Source organism: Halichoerus grypus, chromosome 5, assembly GCF_964656455.1.
Source record: "Halichoerus grypus chromosome 5, mHalGry1.hap1.1, whole genome shotgun sequence".
In the NCBI taxonomy this organism is placed as follows: Eukaryota; Metazoa; Chordata; class Mammalia; order Carnivora; family Phocidae; genus Halichoerus; species Halichoerus grypus.
This window is the reverse complement of record NC_135716.1, coordinates 168,588,941-168,614,207: the sequence shown is the minus strand read 5'-3', so window position 1 is coordinate 168,614,207 and position 25,267 is coordinate 168,588,941. Positions and strand designations below refer to the sequence as shown.

The window sequence follows — 25,267 nt, the reverse complement described above, 5'->3', positions numbered from 1 at the left end:
CTCGTGGGGTCGTCACCATGAATAGAACTATGTGAGAGGAAGTCGTCTCCCTCAGTTTGGAAGACTATTTTTTAAATGTGGTTTCCAGTCCTGTTGCAGAGGGCAAAGCCAGGTGGCCAGTGCACGTGGTTGGGAATTGCCATGCTCAGGTTCTGTTTCCTGCTTTCTCTTGCAGATGATGCAGTTCGCCTGGCGGAGCTACAAGCTTTATGCAATGGGGAAAAACGAGCTCCGGCCACTCACAAAAGACGGCTATGAGGGCAACATGTTTGGTGAGTTGGTGTTGGGGAGACCTGCTGCCCCTCTGGTGGCTGAGTGGAATTCAGTTTTGGCTCTTCCCCCCCCCCCCCGCCCCCCGGCCGCTGAGTTGTGTCCCTATTTCCCCATACCCGGGGGGCTCCCGAGTCTAAGTTCCTTCTGGGCTGTTGAGGCTTCTGAGCCTTCTAGATTTGGGGAAGCCAACACGCTTCCCTCTCACTTTACACTCTTTGTATGCACTTAGCATCTGTGTTTTAGAGCAAACACACTTGGACGTGTGACTGGGGATGGTGAGGAACGGAGACCTGTTTCCAAGGAGCAGGTTTGGAGTTCTGAAGGACACAGAGGACTGGGTTTAAATCCACTCCCCCAAGCATAGCTCTTAGACGATCTCGGGTGAGTTCGTGGAGAAACGGAACACGTTTCTGATGAGGTGGGTGTGTGCGCCGCCTTTAGGGTCCTGTGGGTGCGTCTTGCATGCTCAGCTGGTGGACGGACAGCACTGTCGCTCATCAGGGAGCGGCACGGGTGCTGCCACGTGTCTGCAGCTCCGGTGTGACCTGCCGCCTCACTTGCTCGTGTCTCTTCCCTTTCCAGCCACGGGTTCTCCTAACTCGAAAGCCTCTCTCAGCTGGAGAGTCTGCAGAGTGCCTTATTGTGGGCACGGCCTCACATTCCAAATTTAACACCCTCCCAAGTCGCCAGCTCTCCTCTCTGCAGGCCTTTCTCCAGAAAAGATGCCGGAGGCGGCCTGGCTTCCTTCCTCCTTGAGAGACAGGAGCTGTCCGGGGCTGGAGACAGAAATTCACCCGCTATGTTCCTCACTCCTTAGAGACACAGGCTCCTGAGGTCCAGAACCAAAGAACCAAACCAGATGAAAAGTCCCAGGAAAATCTTCAAGGCAGATTTAAAGGGATGGCCCCCACATGTATGGTCTTGTGGGAAGTGCTTCTGTTATGGGAAGAGGGACACGGGACCTGCCTTCCTCCCTCTAACCAGTCAGCATCACATCCTTTCTGGATGTTCAGATAACTCACTCCCCCTTGGGGGTGTGTGTGTGTGTCTGTGTGTGTGTGTATGAGAGAGAGAATTTGGGTAGCTTCTTTCATTTTTCTGATTATCATAGGAACATAGGGGAAAAGAAAAAATATCAAAAAGTGGAAAACAGACAAAAAATAACTCATTCTGCCACATAGATGCAGCCTCTGTTGAATCTTGTTCATTTCCTTCCAGTCTTCTCTGCTTTTTTCCCCTCGATATATAATTTTATGTCCTTTCTCTCTTTCTCTCTCTCTGGCTTAATGTTATATCATAAGTGTTTCCCTAACTTACTCAAATTTTGTCATAAAGAATGTTTTTAATGGTTGCAATTATTGCATGGATGTGCCATAATTCATTTAACCATCCTGCTAATGTTGGACAAAAGTCGTTTCCAATTTTTTGTTACTAAAATAATTCAGCAGTTGTCATCTTTGTGTATAAAATGTTGTCTTAGGATAGATTCCTAGGGAGGACTCCTGAGTCAGAAGAGAGGAAGACAGATGTTTCTTTAACCTCAAATATGAAATGTGTGGATTTCTGTCCAGGAGCCTGACTGTCTTCTCTGTCTTGGAACACAGACGTTCCCCAACGTCCCTCATCAGACCTGGGGAAAGGGGGCCAGTGTGGGTCTCACCGCAGTCTTTGGAGCTTTGGCTACTAGTGTAAATCCGGGATGGAACCACAGAGGCTTCCCCCTCCTTCTAACAGTTTGCAAATATTCAGGGAATTGGTGGAAGTCGGGGGAGCTGATTTATGAAACTGCACAGCATGGGCATAGCTGTTGCTCAGACCATCCACGGGGACAGAGGGAGCACCGTAGGGAGCACTGTAAGTAGGATTGGGCTAAGCCAAGTCCCATTGTGTAAAATTCCTCGGGGCTGTCCTTTGCATCTCAACTCTTCAATCCCTTTGCAATCACCAGACCTGATGGAGAAAGTGGGCAGCTAGAATGATGGAAAGAAACTTGGACCTTGAGTCAGAAGACCTGGGTGCAAGTCCTCACTCTGTCCTGAGCTATCTGTGTGGCCAAGTCTGAGTCACTTAACCTCTATGGCCGCCTGCTCATTTGTCCTTCATACTGGACTGCTGTGAGAGTACGTATGAACACGCAGAGGGCCAAGCATGTGTGAGTGATTTATGATTTACAGCATAATACATGCAGTCAGCAGTTGCCCAGGTGAGCCCATGGGAAGTCCTGAGGTCCCCTGGGTGTCTGTCTCCCAGAGCAGCTACTCCCTTGGGTGCCCATCATCCAGTGCCTGCAACAGTCCCGGCAGTGAGACAGTGTCTTTCCTCTGCAGCCAGGAAAGAGGTCGCAGTGGGCAGCTGGCCCCTGGGAAGGGAGGATGTGCAGGGACCCGGGGAACTGGGCAGGGAGAGCTGGTCTCGGTTTTCTCTTTCACTCAACAAATGCTTATGTACCACTTCCCAGCTGTGTGACCTTAGGCAAGTCATTTCTCTGGGAGCCTGAGTTTTTCTGCACAGTGGTACTAATTTAAAACATCAGACCCCCAGCCTAGGGCCTGCCTGACACACAGAACCTGCTTAATAGGTAGTGGCTATGACCGTGGTTACCTACAAATGTGTCTTATGAGATAGAGACTTATGGGAATGCACCCAGAGGAGGAGGTTCTAGTTTGGGGTGGATCCATAAGGGCCTTCAAAGCCAGACTATTCCCGAAGATAGAAGGAGGTGAACTGGCCTGAGTTAAGCTGCTTGACACCCTCCCCCTTCTTTTTCCAGACTCATGTGGGCTGCTAGGTGGCATATGGCTGGGCTCTGGCCGCTGCCATCCTCAGTGACTTCACTGTAAACTGAGCCCTGCTGGGAAAGCCAGGTGACATCAGTGCCCCTCCTGCCCCACCTGGCTGAGCTGTTTGGACATGGGCTTTTGCAACCTTCTGCCTGGGCCTGTAGGGCCCAGAGGGCTGCATATGGGGGAGAGCCACAAGTTCATACTGGTGCCTGGCTTTGCAGTGAGAACATCAGGTGCCGAGCCTGGTCTCCTGTGCAGCATTTCACCAAATTGAATTCCCTTCCCAGCTGCCCATGCACCCCTTCTTGAATCCGTTCTCACTCTGGGAGCAAGACTGCCGAGTGAGGTGTATCTCAAGCCAGTTTTTGTATCCTTAACGATTCAGAGTCAAAGTGCCTTCCTTTTTCGTAACCTCTGGCTCAGCAGACCCTGTCAGAAAATGTTCCCAAGAGCCCAGGGCTGTGAGCAAGGCCACAGCCTGCTCCTTGCCTTGTGGCCCAGGCCATGGCAGATACCTGCCTCGTCCCCCTTCCTCTGAGACGTCGCTCAAATTCCCTGTTAGCGTCCAGCCAGGTGGTGGGCAGCGTGTGGACTTTGGATCTAAGCAGGCCTGAGGAGAACCTCTGTGTTGCCACTTAGTAGCTGTGTGGCCTCAGACTGCGGGGTGGGGCGGGGCCCGTGGTGACAGACTGGAGGTGAACAAAGGCCTCGCCTGGAGCCAGGCCCAGAGCGGGCACTCGATGGCAGCGTTCTGATCACTAGTAAGTCCCAGGGGCAAGTCTGCCACTTGAAGAACGCATTCAGGGGCGGCGGCGGGGGGAGGAGAGGAGACAGCCGTGACGCAGCCGGCAATACCACAAAGCACAGTGGCTCGGTACACAAAGGCCAGCTTCCTTACCTGTAGGAAGGGCTGCTGCTGGGACTTGGGAGGACAGTAAATAAGCCGGCCGAGGAGCATGGACTTAGGGGCCAGATGGCTTGCATTTGCATGCTGCTGTGCCACTTCTTAGCTGTGTGAACCTGGGCAAGTTTCCTAACCTTTCGGGGCCTCGGGGTCCCAGCTGTAAAGTTGGGACCACAATACTGCCTGCTCACAGGACTGTTTGGAGAACTACATGAGTTAAGACATGAGAAGCACTCATATTCACATATTCACGTCTGGCATTCTTAAAGTCAGCTGCTATGAGGATGACGTAAGGCTCTTAGGACAGTGTGGGCCTCGCCCATGTTGACTGGAGCGTGTCCAAGACCCCTGGACCTGGGGACCCGCCGGAGGGCTCCAGGGCTTTCCAAGCCCTGATCCCTCCTGCCCTGTTTCCCCAGCCCTGGAGTGCCCATGGCAGAGCTCGTGGGTGGGCAGCCCACCGGCAGGCAGTGTCCTGTTCACTCCCTCATTTAAGCAGCTTACAGAGGAATTTTTAGGCAGCGGAAGGTTAAGGTTCAAGGCCATGGAATAAATCAGCCTCCCGCCAGGATAAGAGTTTCCGGGCAGGTGGTAAGTGACACCTTGCACTGGTGTCAGCTTCCAGCCCTGAAGCACTTAACGAGCATTAATCCTCACCAAGAAGCCAGAGTGAGCCATGCTAACTTCATCTTCTCTTAGCAGGAGGGAAAGTCAGCATGGGCACAGAGTCCTGGGAGGGTGCCACCAGAGAGGCCCTTTGAAGGCAAGTCCCACTCCTTCATCTGAGTCGGGCAGGGCGGGGGGGGGGGGGGAACCAAGGTCAGAGAGGGGAGGGGACTTGCCCAAGTTGACACAGCACATTAATTACAGGACTGGGGACTTGGACTCTGGTGGCCTGAGTCCCAGCCCCCTGCTCTTTGCACCACCCACTCTGAGATTAGCTAAACTGACCAAGGCCAGATTGTTGAAATGCAGGCCTATGGTCATGGCCAGATCACCACCAGGAACTAGAAATTTGCAGAGCTTTAGTAGGAGCAGACTATCAGGAGGTGTATGATTTGGGGGCAAAGAGCCCACCTGCTTCCTGCACATGCATCACACCAGCCACTGTAGCTACATTCTCTTGTGTCCTACTCACAGCCCTTGTAAGGAATATATCACCCATTTTATCCCCATTTCACAGATGAGGACACTGAGGCTAGGCGAGTTTTAGGACTTGTTTAGTCACACAGTTATCAGGCAGAGACTTGATTGCAAGGCTGTCAAACTCCAAAACCCAGTCCATAAGCCACTGTGCTGCCCTGTCCCCCAGTGACCACATACGGTGGCCACAGAGAAGGGAACAGGGCAGAGGGATGGTCTCAGGGTTGGTGAGGCTGCATCTTCTACTCCCCTGCCCTGATGGGAGCTGGGGAGGACACGCACTTCATGGCCAGGGTCTGCAGCCACCCATCTCCACACATCACTAGTTAGCGGACATCAGCTGAGTATTCAGGGCTTGGAAAAAAGGTTCAGATGTTCCTCTTTTCTCCCAGCATAGCCCAATAACCCAAAAACACAGGATTGCAAAGCATGCCTTTGGCCGTCAGCACAATGAGTCGAGGGTAGTATGGCTTTGAGAACCATGCCTGCCTGAGTTTGAATCCTGGCTCTGCCACTTCCGAGTCATGTGACTGTAGGCAAGTTTCCTAATCTCTCTGCACCTCATTTTCTCCATCTGTACAATGAGGATAATACCTCCTTCACCCAGCAGTTGTGGAGATTAGATGAAGTTCACGTGCAGCACCTGCCTGCACGTTCCCGTCCATGTATACTTGTTAACGGTAAGCTGCTGCCATTATTATTCTTTTTGTTAAAAAAATACTTGGGAAAATAATTATATTCCAAGGAAAGAAACAGTGCCTGTCACATAACACGTAGTGGGCTCTCAATAAATATTTTGGAATGAATGAATTGCCCGCTGCAGTCTCTGCCTGCCCTGTTTTCCCTTAGCCCTTTGTCCTAGGTTTGGCTGGGAAGGGCTGGATCCTGCTTTGCTCTCTTCCTCTCATTCTCTTCAGCCACCTTGACTTCCTCCTCTGTCACAAAGTGCATTTAGAATCAGCAGATTAACCCCGTAAGAGCAAGGGTCCTGCTCAGTCAGCAGATCTGCTGCTCGGGGGTCTTCTCTGTGGAGCATGGAGATGCTCGCGTCGCCTAGCCGGCTCAGGACGACCATGAGAGCCCCAAATTGGATTCCGCCTCTGCCTTGTGAGTCCCCGATAGAACTGCCAACCAAATCCCCGTTTCCAGGGATGATTTATGGCCTTGGGTGAGTTAAGAGGCAAAATGAACACAGCATGATTTTCAGATCACAGGCTGGGAATGTTCAGCCTTGGCAGAGAGAAAAATCATCTTTGCCTTGTAAACGGAGCAAATATGATGTTGAAGAGGGAATAAATCCAGGTCCCAAGATGTCACTTTTACAATTGCTTTTTGGCGTGTGACTTAGTAGTGCCTTCTGCAAAATGCTCACAGTCTCCTACACATACACCCCAGTCTCACTGGATCTTTCTGTGGGGGTGAGAGTTACTCTACCAGCATGGCTGCCTAGGGAACTGCACACTTCGCCAGAGAGACCGTTTGCGAAAACCACCTGCTTCTGCAGTTTTCCACAGAACTCCATGTTGTTTCCACGGATCTCTGAGCTCGTTTCTGGGAGGCAGCATTTTGATGTTAGAGGTAGTCCTGGATCCAAATCCTCAGCACTTACCAGCTGAATGAAACTGGGCAAGTCACAAAATTCTCTGAACCTCAGTTTACTCACCTGTGAAGGTGGGGGCAGGGTTACGTCGCCCCAGTACCTGCCTGGCATGCATGTACACCCTTCCCGGTCCCCCTCCCCCCTCCCCTGCTATTGGGTAGCAGAACACGTTGACTTATCTGGCTGAAAATACCATATCCGCTTTTATGAGTTTGGTTTTTTTTTTTTTTTCTGAAAAGCAAAAACACCCAGTATCCATCCATAGTTCTTTGAAAATCATTGTCAGGCCACGTTGCTCACTGATCTTAGCAGGCTGTGGTGCACATTCCTGACCCAGGCTTTGAGTTTGTTTTGAGAAAGGGCTGTCATCTGCGTCGGAAGTGGTGATGTTGCAATTCCTTGCATAGAACGGGTCAGGCGTAAGGGCAGCGAGCAAACCTTCCGGGGAGTCACATGTTTTGGGAGCCGTGGCTGCTCCATCCGGAGGCTGGGGCCTGTCAAAGTGCAGAGGAAATGGATTAGAAGCGCTGGTCACTGGCAGATGGGCTTTTTAGCACAAGGAGGGTAATGGGATGAAAATATTAACCCCACACATGAAGGACAGGCAGAACTGGCAGCTGCCGGTCAGATGCTGCGGTCCCGTGGGGGGGGCGTCTCCATGTGGCCTTGAACGACACATCGTGATTTCGCCGCCACCTCCTAAAGACCAGAAAGTCCCTCAGGTCCCACTGGGTAGTTATCGGAGCAGAACGCTCACCTCTGAGGTAGCCTGCCGGATTTTCGCTCTCTTATGCTGCAGACCATTCATGGCACGGTGCTCTCAGCACCCTCCTCCCTCAAAGATTTTTTTCCCAAGCACTTTCTAATTAAGATGCATCTTGGCTGTTTTCTTTTCCTTTTTGTTTAAAAAGCTTCCCACCAGCACAGAGCATAATTTATTTCTCTAAAAACTATAGTAGCAGGTTGTTGTAAAAAGAAAACTCGAGGTCAGGAGCCTCGGGTCCCCGTCCCAGCCCTGGCGCCAGCAGCCATGTGAGCCGGCGGCCTCCTTTGGGCCTCGTCCGGTCTTCAGTACAAAGACGCCCATCCCCTCTGTGATTCCTGGTTGGTTACTAGGCTGATTTCTTCTTCTTCTTTTTTTTTTTTTCCGCCTCTGAGAGGCTATTTGGACTGTGCTGGTTCTCTTGAAATCTGAAATTTTAGTAGCAAGTCTTGTTCCTGTCAGGGAGAAGTGAGTCAGGGTATCTATTCCCAGAGCAAGTTGCTGGATGCCTAAGATGATTCATATTGAAAGTGACATTCCCTCCCGGAGGCGGGGTGTTCCCACCCACTTTCCAAAGACCTTGCCTTCCTTGGAAACAAGGCTAAGCCCACAGCAGCCAGCCAGCCCCCTTTTTCTTCACACCACATTGATGGCAAGCACTTGCCAAATTTCCCAACAAACTCAGTGACAAATAGGTATGTGAATTCGCAGAATCTCAGACTGTCAGTGCCAGTTGGATTCTTTGAAACCATCTGGTCCGATGTCTGGAGGATGGAGAACAAGGCACGCCGAGGGACAGGGACTCTCACAAAGGCCTGACAGCCAGGACTTGAGCCCTGGTCTTTTCACTTGAGCCTCTGTCTTTTTTTTAAATTACTTTTTAAACACTGAGATGGGACTTACACCTTACATACAGTAGAAGGCACAATCCCAGTGAGTTTTACATACGGGTACAGCCCGTAACTACACTGCAGATCAAGGTAGCGCTTCCCGTACCCCATAAGGTCCCCTCGGGCCCCTCCCAATCAGCGGCCCCCAAGAGTCGCCGCTATTCTGACTTCTGTTGTCTTAGATTAGTTTTGTCTGCTTTAAAATTTCACACCAGACTGTCTATACTCTTTCATGGTTTGCTGCTTTGCACTCATAATTATATCATAAACAGTAGTTCACTCCTTTGCAAGTTTACCCACCATTCTACTGTTGTTGGACATTTTTGTTTCCAGTTCATGGCAACTGCAAGCAAACCCCATACCCATCAGCAACCACTCTCTCCAGCTCCCCCTCCCCTGCCATCCCTCGGCAACCACTAATCTACTTTCTTTCCCTACATAGATTTGCCTATTCTGGACATTTCATATGAAAGGGATCATATGATATCTGGTCTCTTGTGACTGACTTCTTTCACTGGGCCTCATTTTTCGCCGTTCATCACACGGTGGCATGTACCGCGGTGTTCCTCATTTCCCCTACTGCCAAATAATATCCCATCGTGTGAGTAGACCATATTTTATTTATCCTTTTAGCAGTTGATGGACATTTGGATTGTGTCTACTTTTTATTTTTTATTTTTGGGCTATTCTGAATAATGCTGCTATGAACATTCATGTGCACGTTTTTGGGTGGACGTGGGTTTTCATTTCTCTTGGGTATCTGTCTAGGAGGAGACTTGCCGGATCACATGGTAAGTCTGTGTATAAACTTCTGAGGAGCTGCCAGACTGTTTTGCACAGTGGCTACACCATTTTACGTTCCCATCAGGAGTATTTGAGGGTTATAAATGCTTTTGTACATGCTTTTTGGTGGAAACAAGCAGTCACTTATGTTGGGCTCTACCCAGGATTTGAATTGCTGGGTCATACCGTATTAGTATGTTGAGCTTTAGTTGGATGCTGCCGGTTTTGCAAAGTGGATAAACGGATCAGTAGTCACACCAGCCATGTGTGAGAGTTCTAGTCACTCCATTATCCTCGCCAATGCTTCTTGTTGTCAGTATACTTAATTTTCGCCTCCTACTGAGTATTTCCCTCTTAATCAAGATGCTGCACCGGGGGCGCCTGGATGGCTCAGTCGGTTGAGCATCTGCCTTCGGCTCAGGTCATGATCCCAGGGTCCTGGGATGGAGCCCCACGTTGGGGGTCCCTGCTCAGCGGGGAGTCTGCTTCTCCCTCTCCCTCTGCTGCTCCCCCCCGCTCAGCTCTCTCTCTCCCTCTCTCTCTCAAATCAATAAATAAAATCCTAAAAAAAAAAAGATGCCACGCCCTTTGTTCAAAGCCCAAACTTCCCAGGCATGTGCTCCCTGGAGCAGAGCTGCCCTGCACTGCCTGCTGAGCCCTGGTCTGGAAGGGTCCCTGTTCTTCCTGCCTCAACCTAGGAGTGAATTGGGGCTCCCAGGCTGGCTGCCTGCCTCAAGGGCTCCTTGTAGCAGAAGGAACGATTAGCAGTCTTCCTTCATTACCCCCTCCCCACGCTGTCTTCCAGTGCTATTGGGGTGACCTCTCTACTCCCCAGCCCACCACAGCTGTAACACACAGGTCCAAAATGGTGCGAACTGGAGCTTTTTTAGTTCGGTTATTATGCCAGGAAGGGGGTCGTAATACAGAAAATGTTGACCTGGGGTCAGAAGACTTGGATTCTCCAAATCCTGACTCTACCAACTCAATGGGCAGGAGTCACAATGGACAGGGCTCTTTGCTAAGCCTCAGTTTTCTCTTCTGTGGAATGGGGAGGTTGACATCTCATAGGATTGTTACTGGGATCATATGAGACTACTTCTTTACCTGTCTATGATCGTTCATAGCCTGTAGTGTGCCAGACACTGTTCTCGACACAGGGAAGCAGCAGGAAGCAAGACAGACAGACAGCCAGGTAGACCTCCCAGGCCAGTGGGGAAACAAATACATGAACTTGTAGTTTCAACTAAGGTGGTACGAGTACAGTGAGGTGCTCACACCGAGGACTCTTTAATTCATTCTCGGAGCGATGGGCTTGAAACGTTGAACGAGACCATGGCCCCTCGAGGCCTAAAAGATGTCAGGTGTGGCCGGAGCAGGTGGGGGTGTGGTAAGAGACCGTACGCAAGCAGTGCTAGCCTAAAAATGGGGTCCCCTGAATGTAGCTCCCCGGTGTTTTCTCCCCATCCAGGAGACCTGGCTTCTAATTGCTTCTCAGCCACCAATCTGCTCTGTGACCCGGGCAAGGCCCATTCTCTCTCTGAGCTCGTTTCCCCATCATACAGTGTGGGCGTCTGGCACACCGACTCTCCTGTGACTTCTAGGTCCTGAAATAGTAGGTGATTGGGCTACCGGCTGATGAAGGTCTGGTGTGGCCGAGCGGGCAGCGGGCTCAGTGATGGGGGAGGAGGTGCAGCACCGGTTGATGTGGGAAACAAAGGCAGAAGAAAAATTATTAAATTTCCTTACTACCTACAGCCCACTGACAAGTCCTTGCCACAGGCCGGGTGACATTCCTCTAGGAACTTAACTGCCTCAGTGTTAATACTTTGCTAAGGTCAAAAGGCAATCTTAGCCTGACCGCCCCCCCTCCCCCCCCCCCCCCCCCCCCGCCCCAGGATCCTGTAAGTCTATTTTAACGTATAAGAATTCCTCTGGAAACTTCCTTTATCTCTAAACCCTCCAAGATACGTGTTGGCAATCACCCCCCAAGCATATGGCCCACCGATATACATCTGAAGGGTCTCATGACTCAGGTTTTATTAGACGGTAATAAATGACCTTTCCCCAACAATAGCTAGCCCCCTCAAGGTCCTGGAAACCTTGCTTCCAAAATTCCTTAGAGACTTACGCTATCCCTGACCCCCTCCCAACTTGAAAGCATATAATGGGCCACTTCTCATGACCCCGATGCCGATGCCGCTCTTCCTGCCCACGGGTCCTGTCCCTGTGCTTTAATAAAACCACCTTTTTGCACCAAAGACATCTCAAGAATTCCTTCTTGGCCGTCGGCTTCGAACCCTAATAATGTCTTTCCTACATCACGGTCACCGGTGAGGACCCAGCAAGGGTCGCTCCTCTGGGTTGGGGGAGCAGGGACGTCACTCCCCCCCTCACCCTCACCCTCCCCTTCCCGGGGCCTCTCAGGCTGGCAGATCAGTTCCCTGCTCCACAGACATGCTCTCCCCAGGCATGAGAACCAGGCAGGGATCAATAGGAATTGTTGAAAACTTCTGAAGGGAACAGGGAGGAGGACAAAGAGACCCGGAAGTGTGTTGTCAGCACAATTTAGGGCTAATACTCAAGTTTGTTTTTCTTTTCATCAAATCTGAAAGGCAGTTTGAAATCCACAGCTCCTGTTTTGTTTTGTTTTTTTAATGACTGGATAAAAGCACAATTGCATTTTCTCCCCCAATAACTTTGAATTCTGGGAATAGACCATGTGGGGATAATTGCTGTTGTCCAATCCTGCCGATGGCCAAGCAAATGATTAGGAGAGGGAGGAAGGGAGCCACCGTGGCAGAGGCCCTCGGCCTGCTCCGTACCCAGCCAACATGGCTCGGCTCCCCAAATAACACTGTTCCTGAAATAGCAGTTGCCCAGAAATGCATCTGGATGTTGTTTTGCAGCAAGTAACTGATAATGCTGTTGGGGACATGCAGAGTTGGGGTTATTTAAGTTTTAATTCAATTCTGCAACTTTGTATTGAGGACCTACTGTGTGCCAGCCTCCCAGCTGGGGATGGAGTGGGGAAGAGGGTGCAAAGTGAGCAAGATGCCATGAGCTCCTTGGAGAGAAGACCAAGGCCATCTGCCTGTGCTGCCAGGAAGGACCCATGCCTGAGTTACACGGGTGTAGGAGAGGGTGACAGTAGCCAAGGAGAGCTGCCCAGCAAGTTCCTGAAACTATTCGAAAAGTTCTCATAAAGTTCCCCACATTTCACTGCTGGCAGATCACAAAGCTGGTGCATCCTAGAGGAGTCGTATGGGAGGGGGCAGATTCTTGGGTGCCAGAGTTGCTGAGGGGGTAGATTTTGCCAAACGTCAATGAAATCTCTGTTACGGGGGGCAACAGCACAGGCCAAGCCTAGGAGGTCATGCTGGGTAGAGCGTGGGCGCTGAGACAGAGGTGGGGGCAGTGGGTGGGGTGGGAGGAAGCAGGTTTGGAGGGAAAAGACCTGGTCCCAGCATCCAGCACCCAGCACCCAAGATGCCCCCATACAGGGCTGACTTCTTCATTAGACACAGTGCCTACAGCTCACAGAAGTATTGTAATTTTCATTTCTCTTAAAATCAGAAGACAAAAATGAATATAATGAATCTAGCCTGGGTTATATTCATTTTTATACAAATGCAATTGTAAAAGATCTTTTTTTTTTTTTAAAAGATTTTATTTATTTATTTGAGAGAGAGATACTGGAGAGAATACGAGCTGGTGGGGGGAGGAGAGAGAGAAGCAGACTCTCCGCGGAGCCAGGATCCTGAAGCAGGACTTGATCCCAGGACCCCGAGATCATGACCTGAGCCGAAGGCAGATACTTAACCGACTGAGCCACCCAGGCGTCCCTAAAAGATCATTTTTAAATATATTTTTTTATGAAGGTAGGGCCAACAAAAGTCATAATGCAGCCCTGCTTCTGTGTCCTTTGCCGGGGGGTTCCCGAAAGCCTGCTTACCACTCTGACTCGGGGGGAAGAATTCCTTCCTTCTCATAGTTGTCTTGAAAGCTGGCACCTAAACAACTCAGGGTCTTTGTCTCCGTTAGTGTGGGGTGGGGAGGGCGTGTCCCCAGGTGCCCACCTGCTTGCGCAGCTACCTTCTCCTGAGTTTCCTGTCTTCCCCTTGGTACCTCTTTGAAGTAGGTGTTGTGATGACAAGCACACTGAGACTTTGAGAGAAGTAACTTGTCCAAGCCTGCCAAGAGCCAGAGTGGCAGTTCAAACCCAGGCATGCCTACCTCCAAAGCCCATATGTCCTGTTTCCTCTGCCTCTGGAACTGTGAACCCCCCGCGGGCCAGGACTTCCTGCGTAATCTGCCTTGTGCGTCCCTGGTATGGCACAGACCCAGATGGTGCCTTTGGGGTCTCCAGTGGTAAAGGTGAATGGCAAAGAAGGGTCCGTGTGTGTGCATTGATTAGAAGTGATGAGGGAGCAGAAGGCTAGCTGAGGACAAAGCACAAGCTGACACCCTGCAACCTCCCTCCCCACCCCCCACTCCTGGGTGGGATCTGTGTGACATTCCTCCAGGAAGCTCCCAACTGTCTTAATGTTAATGCCTTACTAGAGGGAAAACAACCTTAGTTTGATAATAGCAAGGCCTGCTGTGTCCCGTAGGTCCTCCTTAGCATATGAAAGTTCTTTTGAAAACTTCCCTTTTTCCTTACCTCCCCCAGCTCCAAAGTATATAGTCAGCCATTCCTCTTGACCCTATAGCAGCTTTTTCTGCCCATGGGTCCTGTCCCCGTGCTTTAATAAAACGACCTTTTTTAAAAAAAAAAGATTTTATTTATTTATTTGAGAGAGAGAGAGAGAAAATGAGCAGGGAGGAGAAGGAAAAGCAGGCTCCCCGCTGAGCAAGGAGCCTGAAGCAGGACTTGATTCCAGAACCCCAGGATCATGACCTGAGCTGAAGGCAGATGCTTAACCAACCAAGCCACCCAGGGGCCCCTAATAAAACCACTTTTTAAAAAAAGATTTTATTTGTCAGAGAGAGAGAACACAAGCAGGGGGAGCAGCAGAGGGAGAGGGAGAGGAAGAAGCAAGCTCCCCTGCTGAGCAAGGAGCCCAATGTGGGGCTCGATCCTAGGGCCACGGGATCATGACCTGAGCCAAAGGCAGACGCTTAACCAACTGAGCCACCCAGGCATCCCTAAAACCACCTTTTTGCACCAAAGATGTCTCAAGAATTCTTTCTTGGTTGTTGGTTCCAGACCCCACCCCACCAAACCTCACCTATATTCCAAAACCACATCAGGAGGCTGTGACATTCTTCTTTTGACACTGCTCAGCCTTTGTCCATTACATCCCTCTTCCCTGCATTAAAAGCAAAGCCAATGTAGTTACTTATCTTCCCCAAACCAAGGAGGACAAAATCCCAGATACCCTAGGTGACTCTGACATTAACCAGAGTCTAAGAGGGTGTCACAGGGGTCTGGCTGGACTGGGAAAAGCTGTATCTCCTGTTATTGCCCACATCCAGCAGTGGGTCCTTCTTGCCACCCACAGCATGGCTTTATCTGAAGGACCTTGAACTCCACAGACATAAACCATGCCCAGACCAGGGTATACATGCAAAAGCAGGTCCCTTGGCAAATGAGATATACCTTCTGGGCTCCCCCAGGCTCCAGAGGTCAGGATGCAAAGCTGAGCTGAGACCATTCCCCAGAAACATCCCAGACCCTGCAGCTCAACCCACGGACTGGAGAGGAGCAAAACCCCTGAGTCAGGGTCCTGGTGATTTGAGGCAGGTTTGCCAATTGGATAGGAACATAGGGCTTTGACTCCATTTCCTAGTTGTGTGACCTTGGGCAAGTGAATTAACCTCTCTGAGCCACAGTTTCCTCTCCTGGAAAAAAACAGGAATAACAGTACCTATTTCATAGAGCAGTTGTGAGAATTCAATTAGTTAATCGTGTGCAGGGCTTAGAGTAGCACCAATAAATGGTAGAGGCTGCCATCATCATCACCTTATCATCTTTACCATCAGTATTGTCAAAGCTGTCCAGGGAAACAGTGATTGTCTGTGTAACCTTGGACAATGCATTTTTCCCACCCCTCCCTGGGATAGTCTCACTATCTATGAAATGAGCAGCTTGGGCCAAGTTATGGCTCTTAAGCAGGGGAAGACATCAAAACTACCTACTGGACATTTGCAAACATGGATTTCCAGGTTCCATCCCCAGGAATTCTGATTCAGTAGTCTGTAGCTGGCCCAGGGATCTGTATTAAAAATAGAATCTGTCAATGGTTCTGATACACAGACTGGGTTAGGATCCACAGGACCCTCCTGGGCCTAAAGTCGGTCATTCCTGAAGTGGTTGGTACCCCACCCATAGCCCTGTTAGCCCAGGTAATGCCTTTGGCGAGAGTGAGCCCCCTTGGGTGTTGAGTCTGCCACGTAGGTGGGCTCCCACCCTGTCGGATGTGGCAGGCCCCCAGTTCAACAGGAGGGCTGCGGGGGCCTGGGCCACTGTGGGAGTGACCAGCATGTCTAGGGGTTTTCATTCAGCAGATGTTTGATGAACATGGTATTTGCAAATGGCAGGCAGAGCAATTGTGTAAAAGGGGTGCCTTCCAGCCCTGTAGTACTTGGGGCTAATCCTACCCTCAGGTAACACAGGCTATTCTTGGTGTAACTTTGAACTGTTTCTGAAGTGTGGTTGAGAAGGGGCTGGGAGTGTGGTTGTATGTCAGCCCCAAATCCCTGCATCGCCAGGGAAAGGATTTGGGATGCTTTTAATAAGAAAGCCTCAAAGGAGCTTTATTATCACACATGGCCCATCTTCTTGGGCGCTGGTGGGTCCCAAATCCCCAATCCCCACCTTCCCCTGCTGGAGCTCACTGTAATGCCCAGCCGCACAACCTCCCCCCACCACCCCCCCCACACACATACACACTGACCTTGCTCCTTACCCTTTAGCATACCCCAGCTCCCTTCTCTGACCAGTACAATCCTGCCAGGAAAGTAGGAAATCTCAGCCCCTTTCTGTCTCCCACAGCTAAGAGGCACCACAGTCTCTAGATCAGCCATCCCCTTTATCTTTCTTCCTGCCTCCAATCCCCTACGTTCCCTTTGTGAGGTAAATTGGATTCCTGTTTTCCTCTTTGAAGAACATGCTCTGCAGTAGAAGCTGCTTCCTGAAGGCAGGCACAGACCCTCACATCCACCACTGGCACCGACCACAGTACAGGTACTGGGAATGGGCCGGTGATTTAATCAATCCGACTCCTGTCCTGAGACCCCCATCCCAGGGCAGCGGGGCTGTGCAGCTGGCCTCTGGGCACGAGCTTGCTAAAGAATCTCAGTAGTTAGGATAGCTTACACATTCAGCTACTTCAATTTGGCACATGTCTTGGGGTGCTGAGTAAGCATCTTGTCAACTTCAGCACAGCTGACAAAGTTATGACATGAAAAACGTTTAGACTTTGCAGTTTTCCCTGACCTGCAGCTGATCCTGTGAAAATGTCCCTCCTCCTTCCAGAAAAGCTGATTTGTGCTCCGCATTTTCTCATCTCAGCAGGAAGGGTCCCTTGGCGAGGTAAAACAGAAATTTGTTGTCATTCTGATACCCTGATTTTGTGTTCCCTAAGAGGAAGGCAGGTTTCACGTCTGGTTTGTTCCTGTCAAGGTTGGTGTCCCACAGGATGGAGTGATGGGGAAGGGCTGCTGGAGACACTTTCATTTTTAAGCTACTCTTCTCAGACACTAAACCTTGAAACGTGGGATTTTCCCTCTTAAGGCTGCCATTCCAGGTGTCTCTTCTTAGTTGGAGAGTGATGAAGTTTGAACAAATCCCTTTATCCATGTTGGAATTACCTGAGTGTGAAAATCCTTCTCTACCCTTACAGTTACTCCATCTATTTTTTTCCAAAAATGATAAACGTAACACATGCCCATTGTAGAGAAATGAGAAATTACAAGAACCAGAAAGAAAAGCTCCTGAAGTCCCACCACCCAGACATCCCGTAGTTTCATGCGTCTCTCCAGATACGTCCCCATGAAAATAAATAGATATAAATATGTATTTTTACATAAATAGAATCATACGATAAATACTGTCTTGTGATCTTTTCTCACTCCGTGTTTTGTGATCACCTTTTTAAGCTGTTAAACACGAAACACCTATGTTGTCATATTTAATGGCTACATGGTATTCTGTTGTATGAATGGACTCGATATGTATGTGTTTGTGTATTCACACACATTATATATATATACACACATACATTTTATATATATTTTTTATTTCTTTTACCAGGCATTTAGGTTATTTCTGATTTTTTGCCATTCTAAGCACTGGTAAGATGAATTTCCTAATTCAGCTCACTAATCTTTACATACATGTCCTAATGTTTTCTTAGGATTAGTTTTTAGAACAGGACTAGCTAACATGTTCAAGCATTGACCACGTGCCACTCTGCTGAGCACTTTACATATATTATTTATTGAATCCTACAAATGATCCTATGCAGAAATATCCCCATTTTACAGATGAGGACACTGAGGCCAGGAGAGGTTATATACCTTGGTCAGGATCATGCAGCAGGTACACTGCAGAGCCAGGATTGGAACCCAAGCTCTCTGACCCCAGAAGTTTCTGATACAAAACATTAGGTCTGCTTAGCCTCCCACTGTGTGGGGTAAGAGTGCCTGTTCCCTACTTCCTTTCCCGCATCTCCATGCCTGCCTTGCCTGAGGCCTGGCCTCTCAGAATTCCCTCACACCCACAGTCCCATAATAGGAACAGGAAAAGAAGAATTGGTGGTGCCACTGTGACCTAGATGTGGTTCTCAGTCCCTGGGAAGTGCCTTCTAGGGAACCGTCCAGAGCCAGGCAGTTGAAGCGACTAGAGGCCCATGTTAGGGAAGAAGGGAGTGTCTCTGCACAGCTCAGCAAGCTTGGCCAGCCTGTGGGCTCTTCTGAGAGCAGGTTCCTCTCGGGAGCTGGGCTCTGGCTGGGGGGAATCCTCACAGGCCACTCTGGGGACAGGTGGGCAACGTAAGGCAGCCTGAGCCCTCGACAGGGAGTACAGTGGGAAAAGAATGCTGTGAGCAAGAGGCAGATTCCAGACTGGGGGCCATAGAGGTTTGCTTCTAGACTGGGCAAGTCCAAGGCCAGAGCCCAGAAGGTGCGGCCTGTTTTGCAGGACTCACCAGAGAGCACTAAGACAAGCTGATGGCTCTGAGGTAAGACCGGGGTGCTCTTTTCATGACCCTCACTTTGCCTAACTCATCCCTTTGGGGATAATCAGATTCTAGCTGCCTTAGTCCTTAAGGCTCTGCCCTGGAGCTGGGGCGCAGGATGTGGCTGGTCATGTCACATAGGCAGATCAGGGCACAGCATCTCCAAGGAGCAGAGGTTCAAGGATTCCCGCCTTGCCCGCCTGCAGGGCAAGGGTGTCTTGGCCCAGGGCAAGAGCCTGATGGGGAGGGTTTGCCCTCCCCTCGGCCCAGCTAGCTCTTCTTGATTTATCCATACACTGAGCTTGATGATCCAGACTCATATTCATTCAAATAATCACACGAGTTATTTCTGCAATTTAGGTCTTCGAATAAGTGTACTTGGTTGCTGAATATGTGATCAGCCACAGATTTCTCATTCTTTAAAACCCAAGGAGCGGAAATGCCAATATAGAAAAGCCATTCTACAACGGCAGAGATTTCCAAAGCACGAAAATCAGGCTGCTCAAAGCTCAGGCCCCTGAACCTCCCATCCAGCTGCCACTGGGCCCATCAGCGTTCCTTGCAGAGCCCAGATTGGGGGGCTTTATCTGTAAAGCCCCTGGGGAGATGACAATCAATGGAAAATCGGCTCACATCCTTTTTACTTAACCAGAGAATTGGTTTGCCTCTGAAGTAACAGGATCTGGAGGAGAAAATGCATTTGAGGGTTTAGGTCGACTGGGAAAAACCACTGCAGGCTTTGAGGTTGAAAAGATCAGTGTCTGCTCTTGCTGCCCAGGCTCCGATATAACCTTGTACAGGTTCACATCTTCCTCGTCCTCCGCGTCCTCTTCGTCCTCCTCATCCTCAGCACACCTGTCCCCATCAGGGCCCCTGGAACAAGGAAACAGTCAGTGGACAGGACTTACAATTCATTCATTCTTTCACTTATTTATTCAACGAGCCATCATAGAACTCCTGCAGAGTTCCAAGTATTGGGTTAGACACGGAGATTTCAGAGAGAACGCTGACCTGGGCCCTGCCCTTACATTGCTCATAATCTCACGGGGAAGACAGCTGCAAACAGTTAGGATGCGGGTGTGGGGAAACGGGGGGGTCGGGAGGACAAAGGAGGCGCCTCCAGCCCCTGCCCCAGCGCGGGCGTCTGGTTCCCATCTGCAGGTGACTGGGACAGACCATGTCAGAAGTCTCCACCCGGCTGTGGAGCAGAGGCTGTTCTTGTTCCTTTCTCTCTGAACTGCTCAGAAGCTGCAAACTGTGCTGGGCCAGGGCTCCGTTGATGGAAAAGGTGTTCCCTTGACAGCTACACTCGGTACCCCAGTTGGATTCTTCCTGTTTCCCCAGGGCCAGGAACACTAACTTGTACCCCAAAGCACAGAGGGGATGAAGGTCTCCAGCCAAAATAAGTATTTGGGGACAGAATCCCCCACGGTGACCTGGGATAATAAGACATACTAGAGCTGTAATTCCAGGACAGCCTTGCATCCTTCTAGAGTGATAGTCTCATCTTATTTGACCTCAAAACTTATATGGTTAAAAACAAAACAAAACAAAAGAAAACCACTAGAGTGACACAAGTGACTCTTTTTCACGGTGGCCCTTTTGACAAGCTAGCTCACGTTCCCTGATCTGAGAGCGGCTTTCAGGAAGCAGTGCCTGAACCACGCAGTATCATGTCCTACTGATTTGTTGTCTCTCACCAGACTAGGACCCCAGTAAACTCTGTTTCTAGAAAGTTGGGTCTCTGCCTGCTGCTGTGGAGATTCAAAACATGGGTTTGAATTTTGCTTTGCCATTTGTTATTATCATTACATTGGGCAAATCACCCAGCTTCCGTGGATTTGTTTCTTCACCTGTAAAATGGGCGCAGTACCATTTCATCTAGTTGTGGGGAGATGACACACAAAAGCTCCCACCACACCTTATTTATGAGAGGATATGAGATATATAGTGGAAAGAGCACTGGACTGAGTCAGGCGGGAAGCCTGTGTGAGCCTACGCCAGATATTCACCTCTCAGGCCTCAGTGGACTATTTCCTAAGTCTGGCCAGCCTCAAAGGATTAGGGTTAGAAGGATTAAATAAGAAGGATCATAGGACAGTATTTTTTAAATATAAAATGTTGGACAACTGCTTATAGGATCTTAGAACCTGAGGCGATGGGAGTCCATCTCAAAGGGTCACTGTCTTGGAAAGTATCTGAGAAAGTCCGAGATGAACTTCATATTCAGTTCCAAATGGGGCTTGGGCATTTGCATTTTCCTGAGCCTAGGAGAGTGGGAGTCTGTAGGTCTGCCCAGCTGAAACCCAGCCAGTGACCACCGGACTGAGTAACCCCAGGGCACTAAGCAAGGGAGATGGAAGATCATCTTGCCCCCACCAGATGGCACCTGCCTTAGTCAGTTGGGGTTGCTAGAGCAAAAATATCGCAGACTGGGTAGCTTAAAGAGCAAACATTTATTTCTCACAGTTCTGGAGGCTGGGAGTCCAAGATTAAAGTGCCAGTAGATTCATTGTCTGCTTGATGGCTGGCTTCTTGGTTCATAAACAGCTGTCTTCTCTCTGTGTCCTCACATTGTAGAAGGGGTGAGAGCTCTCCAGGGGGCCCCTTTCTAAGGACACTAATCCCATTCATGAGGGCTCCACCCTCATGACCTAATCACTTTCCAAAGGCCTCACCTCCTAATACCATCACATTGGGAGTTAAAATTTCAACCTATGAAATTTGGGGGGACACAAACATTCAGTCTATTAATAGGGAAAATCCCTAGGCTTCTATGTGCCAGGGAGGGAATGGGCTTTCCCACTTGAGAAACGAAGGTCAGGTATGATGGCAGACCCTGTAGCTTTGGTTATTCTAAGACGGTGAGGCTTGGATGGTAAATGACATGTCCTGCTCTCAAAGAGCAGGGACACCTGGGGACCTGGTGAAGCCTTTAGAGGCCACGACCGAAGACCAGGCAGGCTGGTTGAGTTTAGAAAATTCCAATAGGACCATCAACTTACATTGCAGCCCTAACACAGCAGCTCCAGGGTCTCAATGCTAGCATATAGCAGGTGCTCGGTGAAGTCTGCCAAAGCCGTGAATGAGTCCTATAGAAAGTAACAGTGCTGGATCAGACTAGTGCTCTAAAGGCTCACAGATATTTCTTGTTCACTTCGCCTCTAAAATCCATGCTTATAAACCACAACTCTGTAAGGCCTCTTCAGTTGTGTTCATCAGTCAGATGTGGTTGCTGGCCCTGCCCTCTTAGTTACAACAAATGTCCTTTCAAGTACAAGAGCCTGGGATCTGGTGAGGGGGTAGAGGGTGGGGGAGACGGTGCGTGAGAGTTCCAGTTGCTCCACATCCTTACCAATGCTTAGTATTGTCAGTCTTCTAGGGACGCCCGGGTGGCTCAGTCGGTTAAGTGTCTGCTTTCAGCTCAGGTCGTGATCCCAGGGTCCCGGGATTGAGCCCCGCATCGGGCTCCCTGCTCGGCGGAGAGCCTGCTTCTCCCTCTGCCTCTGCCGCTCCCCCTGCTTGTGCTCTCTCTCTCTCTTTCTCTCTGATAAATAAATAAATAAAATATTTAAAAAAAAAATACATTGTCAGTCTTCTAAATTTTAGCCCCTCTGGTAGGGGGTGGGGGGCAAACCCTAGCCTCTTTGAACCTCATTTGGGATTTATGTATTTGTTAATTCTGCACTTTTGTTCAATCCCCACTCTGGGCTAAGCAGAAGAGAGAACGAAAAGGAGTGATCATGGTCTGTGCTCCCCACAGGCTTGCATCGGACAGCTGGGGTGACCCCTGCGCCACCACTCCCCAGCTTCACTAACTGGGGGCAGATCCATCCTGCCAAGTCTCAGTTTCCTCATCTGTAAGATGGGGTTGGTAACTGCAGTGATGTATGTAACAGGCCTGGCCTACACAGGTACTCAATAGATGTTAACGCTGCCTGTTATTATTCATTCCCCTGCCTGCGGGCTGACAAAGGGCAGCAGGCACCAAAGGCTTAAGAACAATTTGTGAGAGGAGAATTTAATAATAATAGCTAACATTCATTGAACATTGAAATTTACTACGTGCCAAATGCTGTTCTAAGTGCCTTTCAGAGATTACTTTTAATATTTACAATTTTATTGGTTTCCGTAATTTTTTGCAAATTGAGAAAAGGCCCTTGTGGTTTGATTTTCATGGCAGAATACATGGTTACAATGCACGGAACCCAGTGGCTTTCTAGGAACATGATGCTAGAACCTCAGAGGTATGACATCTGCTTTGCCTCTACATGGGTGCTGATGACTTTCATGTACCTGCTCCTGCCCTCTGTTTGGATCCTGAGGGTTAATGACTTAGGAAGATGGAAGATATGGCTTCTTGAAGAAAGGTCAGTGTTCAGGAGAGCTGAAAGGCCCTGGGTGAGTGGTTCCCACACTTGGATTCTTGTCACCAGCAGATGTGGTTTTAGGGAAGATCTCTCTCTTCTCTGGCCTCAAGGTACCCACCTGTTTGGAATGTCGAACTCAGTGTATCGGTTAGCTATTGCTGTATGACGAACCATCCCACAACTCAGTGACTTCAAACAAAAACCATTTATTATTTCTCACGTGTCCACAGGCATCTGGTAGGTCACCTGGGGCCAGCTGGTCTAGGATGGCCTTGGTGGGATGACCTAGCTTTGCTACATGTGGCCCCAGACTTCTTCTCATGACAGGTACAGGGTCTGAAAGAACAGGTGGAAGCATGCATATCCTCTTAAGACCCGGGCTCAGAACTAGCACACTGTCACTTTCTTCACTTTCTGTTGGTCAAGCAAGTTAAAAGCCCAGCCTAGATACAAGGGCCGAGGAAATGGGACTCCATCTCTTGATGGGAGCAGCTGCTAAGTCACGGTGCCGAAGGCGTGGGTACGGGGAGGGTGGAGAATCGGGATTGCTTTTGCAATCCACCACACTCGGATTCCCTCCTACTCTAACACCTCTGAAGTCAAAGAGCTCCTGAGTCACCGTGGGAGAAAAAAAGGTAGGATCCCCACCATCTCAGGCCCAGGCTAGATGCGCCTTTCCTGGATTTGGGATAAATTGACCAGGCACCCAGTCACTGTTGGTGTGGAGCTCAGATCCAAATGGACAGAATTAAAGACACGGTTTTACTCAGCTACCCATTCTGCATTTATTGAGCACTACTGTGTACCAGCTACTGAGCTAAGCCCCAAGGAGGTAGGTCAGCCCCTGCTTTCAAGACACGCTCAGGCCTTGAGCATAACAGACAGAGCATTATGATGCAGCAGACACGGGTGTTTATGGAGTCACGGAGAAGGCACCTCTGGATTTGTTTTAACACAAACTGCAGAGAGCTCCCTGCAGTTTGGACTTCCTTCAGCCCAATTCCAAGACAGATCCATGGGCCTCTTTTTAGACCACATACAAATCAGGGGGCCTTAGGGCCCAACAGTTCCATTTAAACTCCATGACTTGGAGTTAGCCCCATCCAAACCCCTCCAGCACTGGGCAGGCAGGAAATGGAAAAATAGAACAAGGTGTCCTGGGTCTGCATGTAAATTTGATTAGTCCCCTCCTGTGCCCTAGGACTGTCTCTGTCTGCTATTTGCAGCCGCGAACCAAGGCTACAGGTTACTCAGCACTTGGAAGTAACTGAGCTTCAGAGGGAGTTAGATAAACCTTTGTGTTTCCCATAGCCCCTCCTCAAATATATACCCAGCTGGCATTTTTCCTTAAATATCACTTATTTTTAAAAGGGGAAAAATGTTGGTGGTGCTGAAATAGATCACACTTTAAAATGCAGAGTAGCAGAAGAGTCCGTTCACATTATTCTCTTAATAGAGTTCTTCAGAGAGAGGAAGTGATGGGGGAGCATAATCACTTCTTTTGTCTTTGGAGCAAAATCTAAGGACTGCAATCCATTTGTCTGCAAATGTGTCTCTTCAGTACAAATTGCAGCAAGCAATCCATTCCCAGGGTAAATGGTCTTTAATTAAAGTCAGTCAGTTGTCTCGGGTGGTTGGAGGAAAAGAGGGTTGTTTGAAACCCAAGCCAATATAAATCTCCTTCCCCTTAAAAATAAAAAAGAGTGTATTTTTTTAATTACTTTTTCCCCCTGATTTGATAATTAGGGAAACGCTTTGTTGATAAGTAAAACTATTCTGGCTCTATTCATGAATCAAAATTTTGATAATAAGGCCTCAGAAAAGCAGTATAAGAATTTCTGTAGCAATCCTGGTAAAAACACGTCCTCGAGCATTGATTTTTGTAGCTGAAGTGCATTATGTGTTTTGCATGAGCTTTTGAAAGCTTAGATAAATGAGATGGCTCAGAAAACAGATAAAAAAAATGGGAGGAAATTATACTGATCCAAAAGAAGATAAATGCCCACTAATTCCCAGATTAACATTTTAGACTCCTGTGTTTTTATAGGGGAATTTTTGCAATGCTGATAATGTGAGATTGGTTTACAATGTCACATACCAGGTAAATCAAGAAGGCCTTGTTTGAGTTCTCAGAGTCAGCTATACGCAAAAGGAAGTAGAGTTAATGCAACAACCTGGTGGTGCCCTGGTACCTATATCAGAATACAACACTATACCCAAGATGATGTATTTTAGGGGTGACATTGACCCTCACGGTCATCTGTATTAGTTTGCACTCTCTGAGCTGCAAAAAACAAAACAAAACAAAACAAAAACAAAAAACAAAGACTCAAGCCCATTTGGTTTAAGCCCAAAGGAATTTACTAGGTCACTTGATTGAAATCGCTAGGATTGGACTTCAGGCACAGCTTGATCCAGGGATCAGATGAAGTCACTAAGACACAGTTTTTCTTTCTCTGCCCCTGTGATCCACTTTCTCAGTTTGGCTACAGCTACTCTAGCTTCCATCCACCCAATTTGTGTGTGGCATAAACGTGCCATTTTCTTTTTTTTTTTTTTAATTTTATTATGTTAGTCAC

The 25,267-nt window shown here is 49.1% G+C and overlaps 1 protein-coding gene across 4 annotated transcripts in view; it reads left to right on the top strand.

Annotated features, from left to right (window-relative positions):
• Positions 1–25,267, top strand: part of MAN1C1 (mannosidase alpha class 1C member 1) — a 149,812-nt gene that overhangs the window by 51,874 nt on the left and 72,671 nt on the right. For 3 of the 4 annotated variants that reach the window (XR_004924409.2, XM_036114882.2, XM_036114890.2), the window contains exon 2: positions 176–272. Coding sequence is in view for 2 of the 4 variants with exons in the window: in XM_036114882.2 (XP_035970775.2) it covers positions 176–272 (97 nt within the window). In the remaining 2 variants the exon portion in view is untranslated. Of the gene's footprint in view, positions 1–175; positions 273–8,817; positions 8,958–25,267 lie in introns of those variants that run through there. The other variant, XM_036114898.2, reaches the window with a different exon arrangement.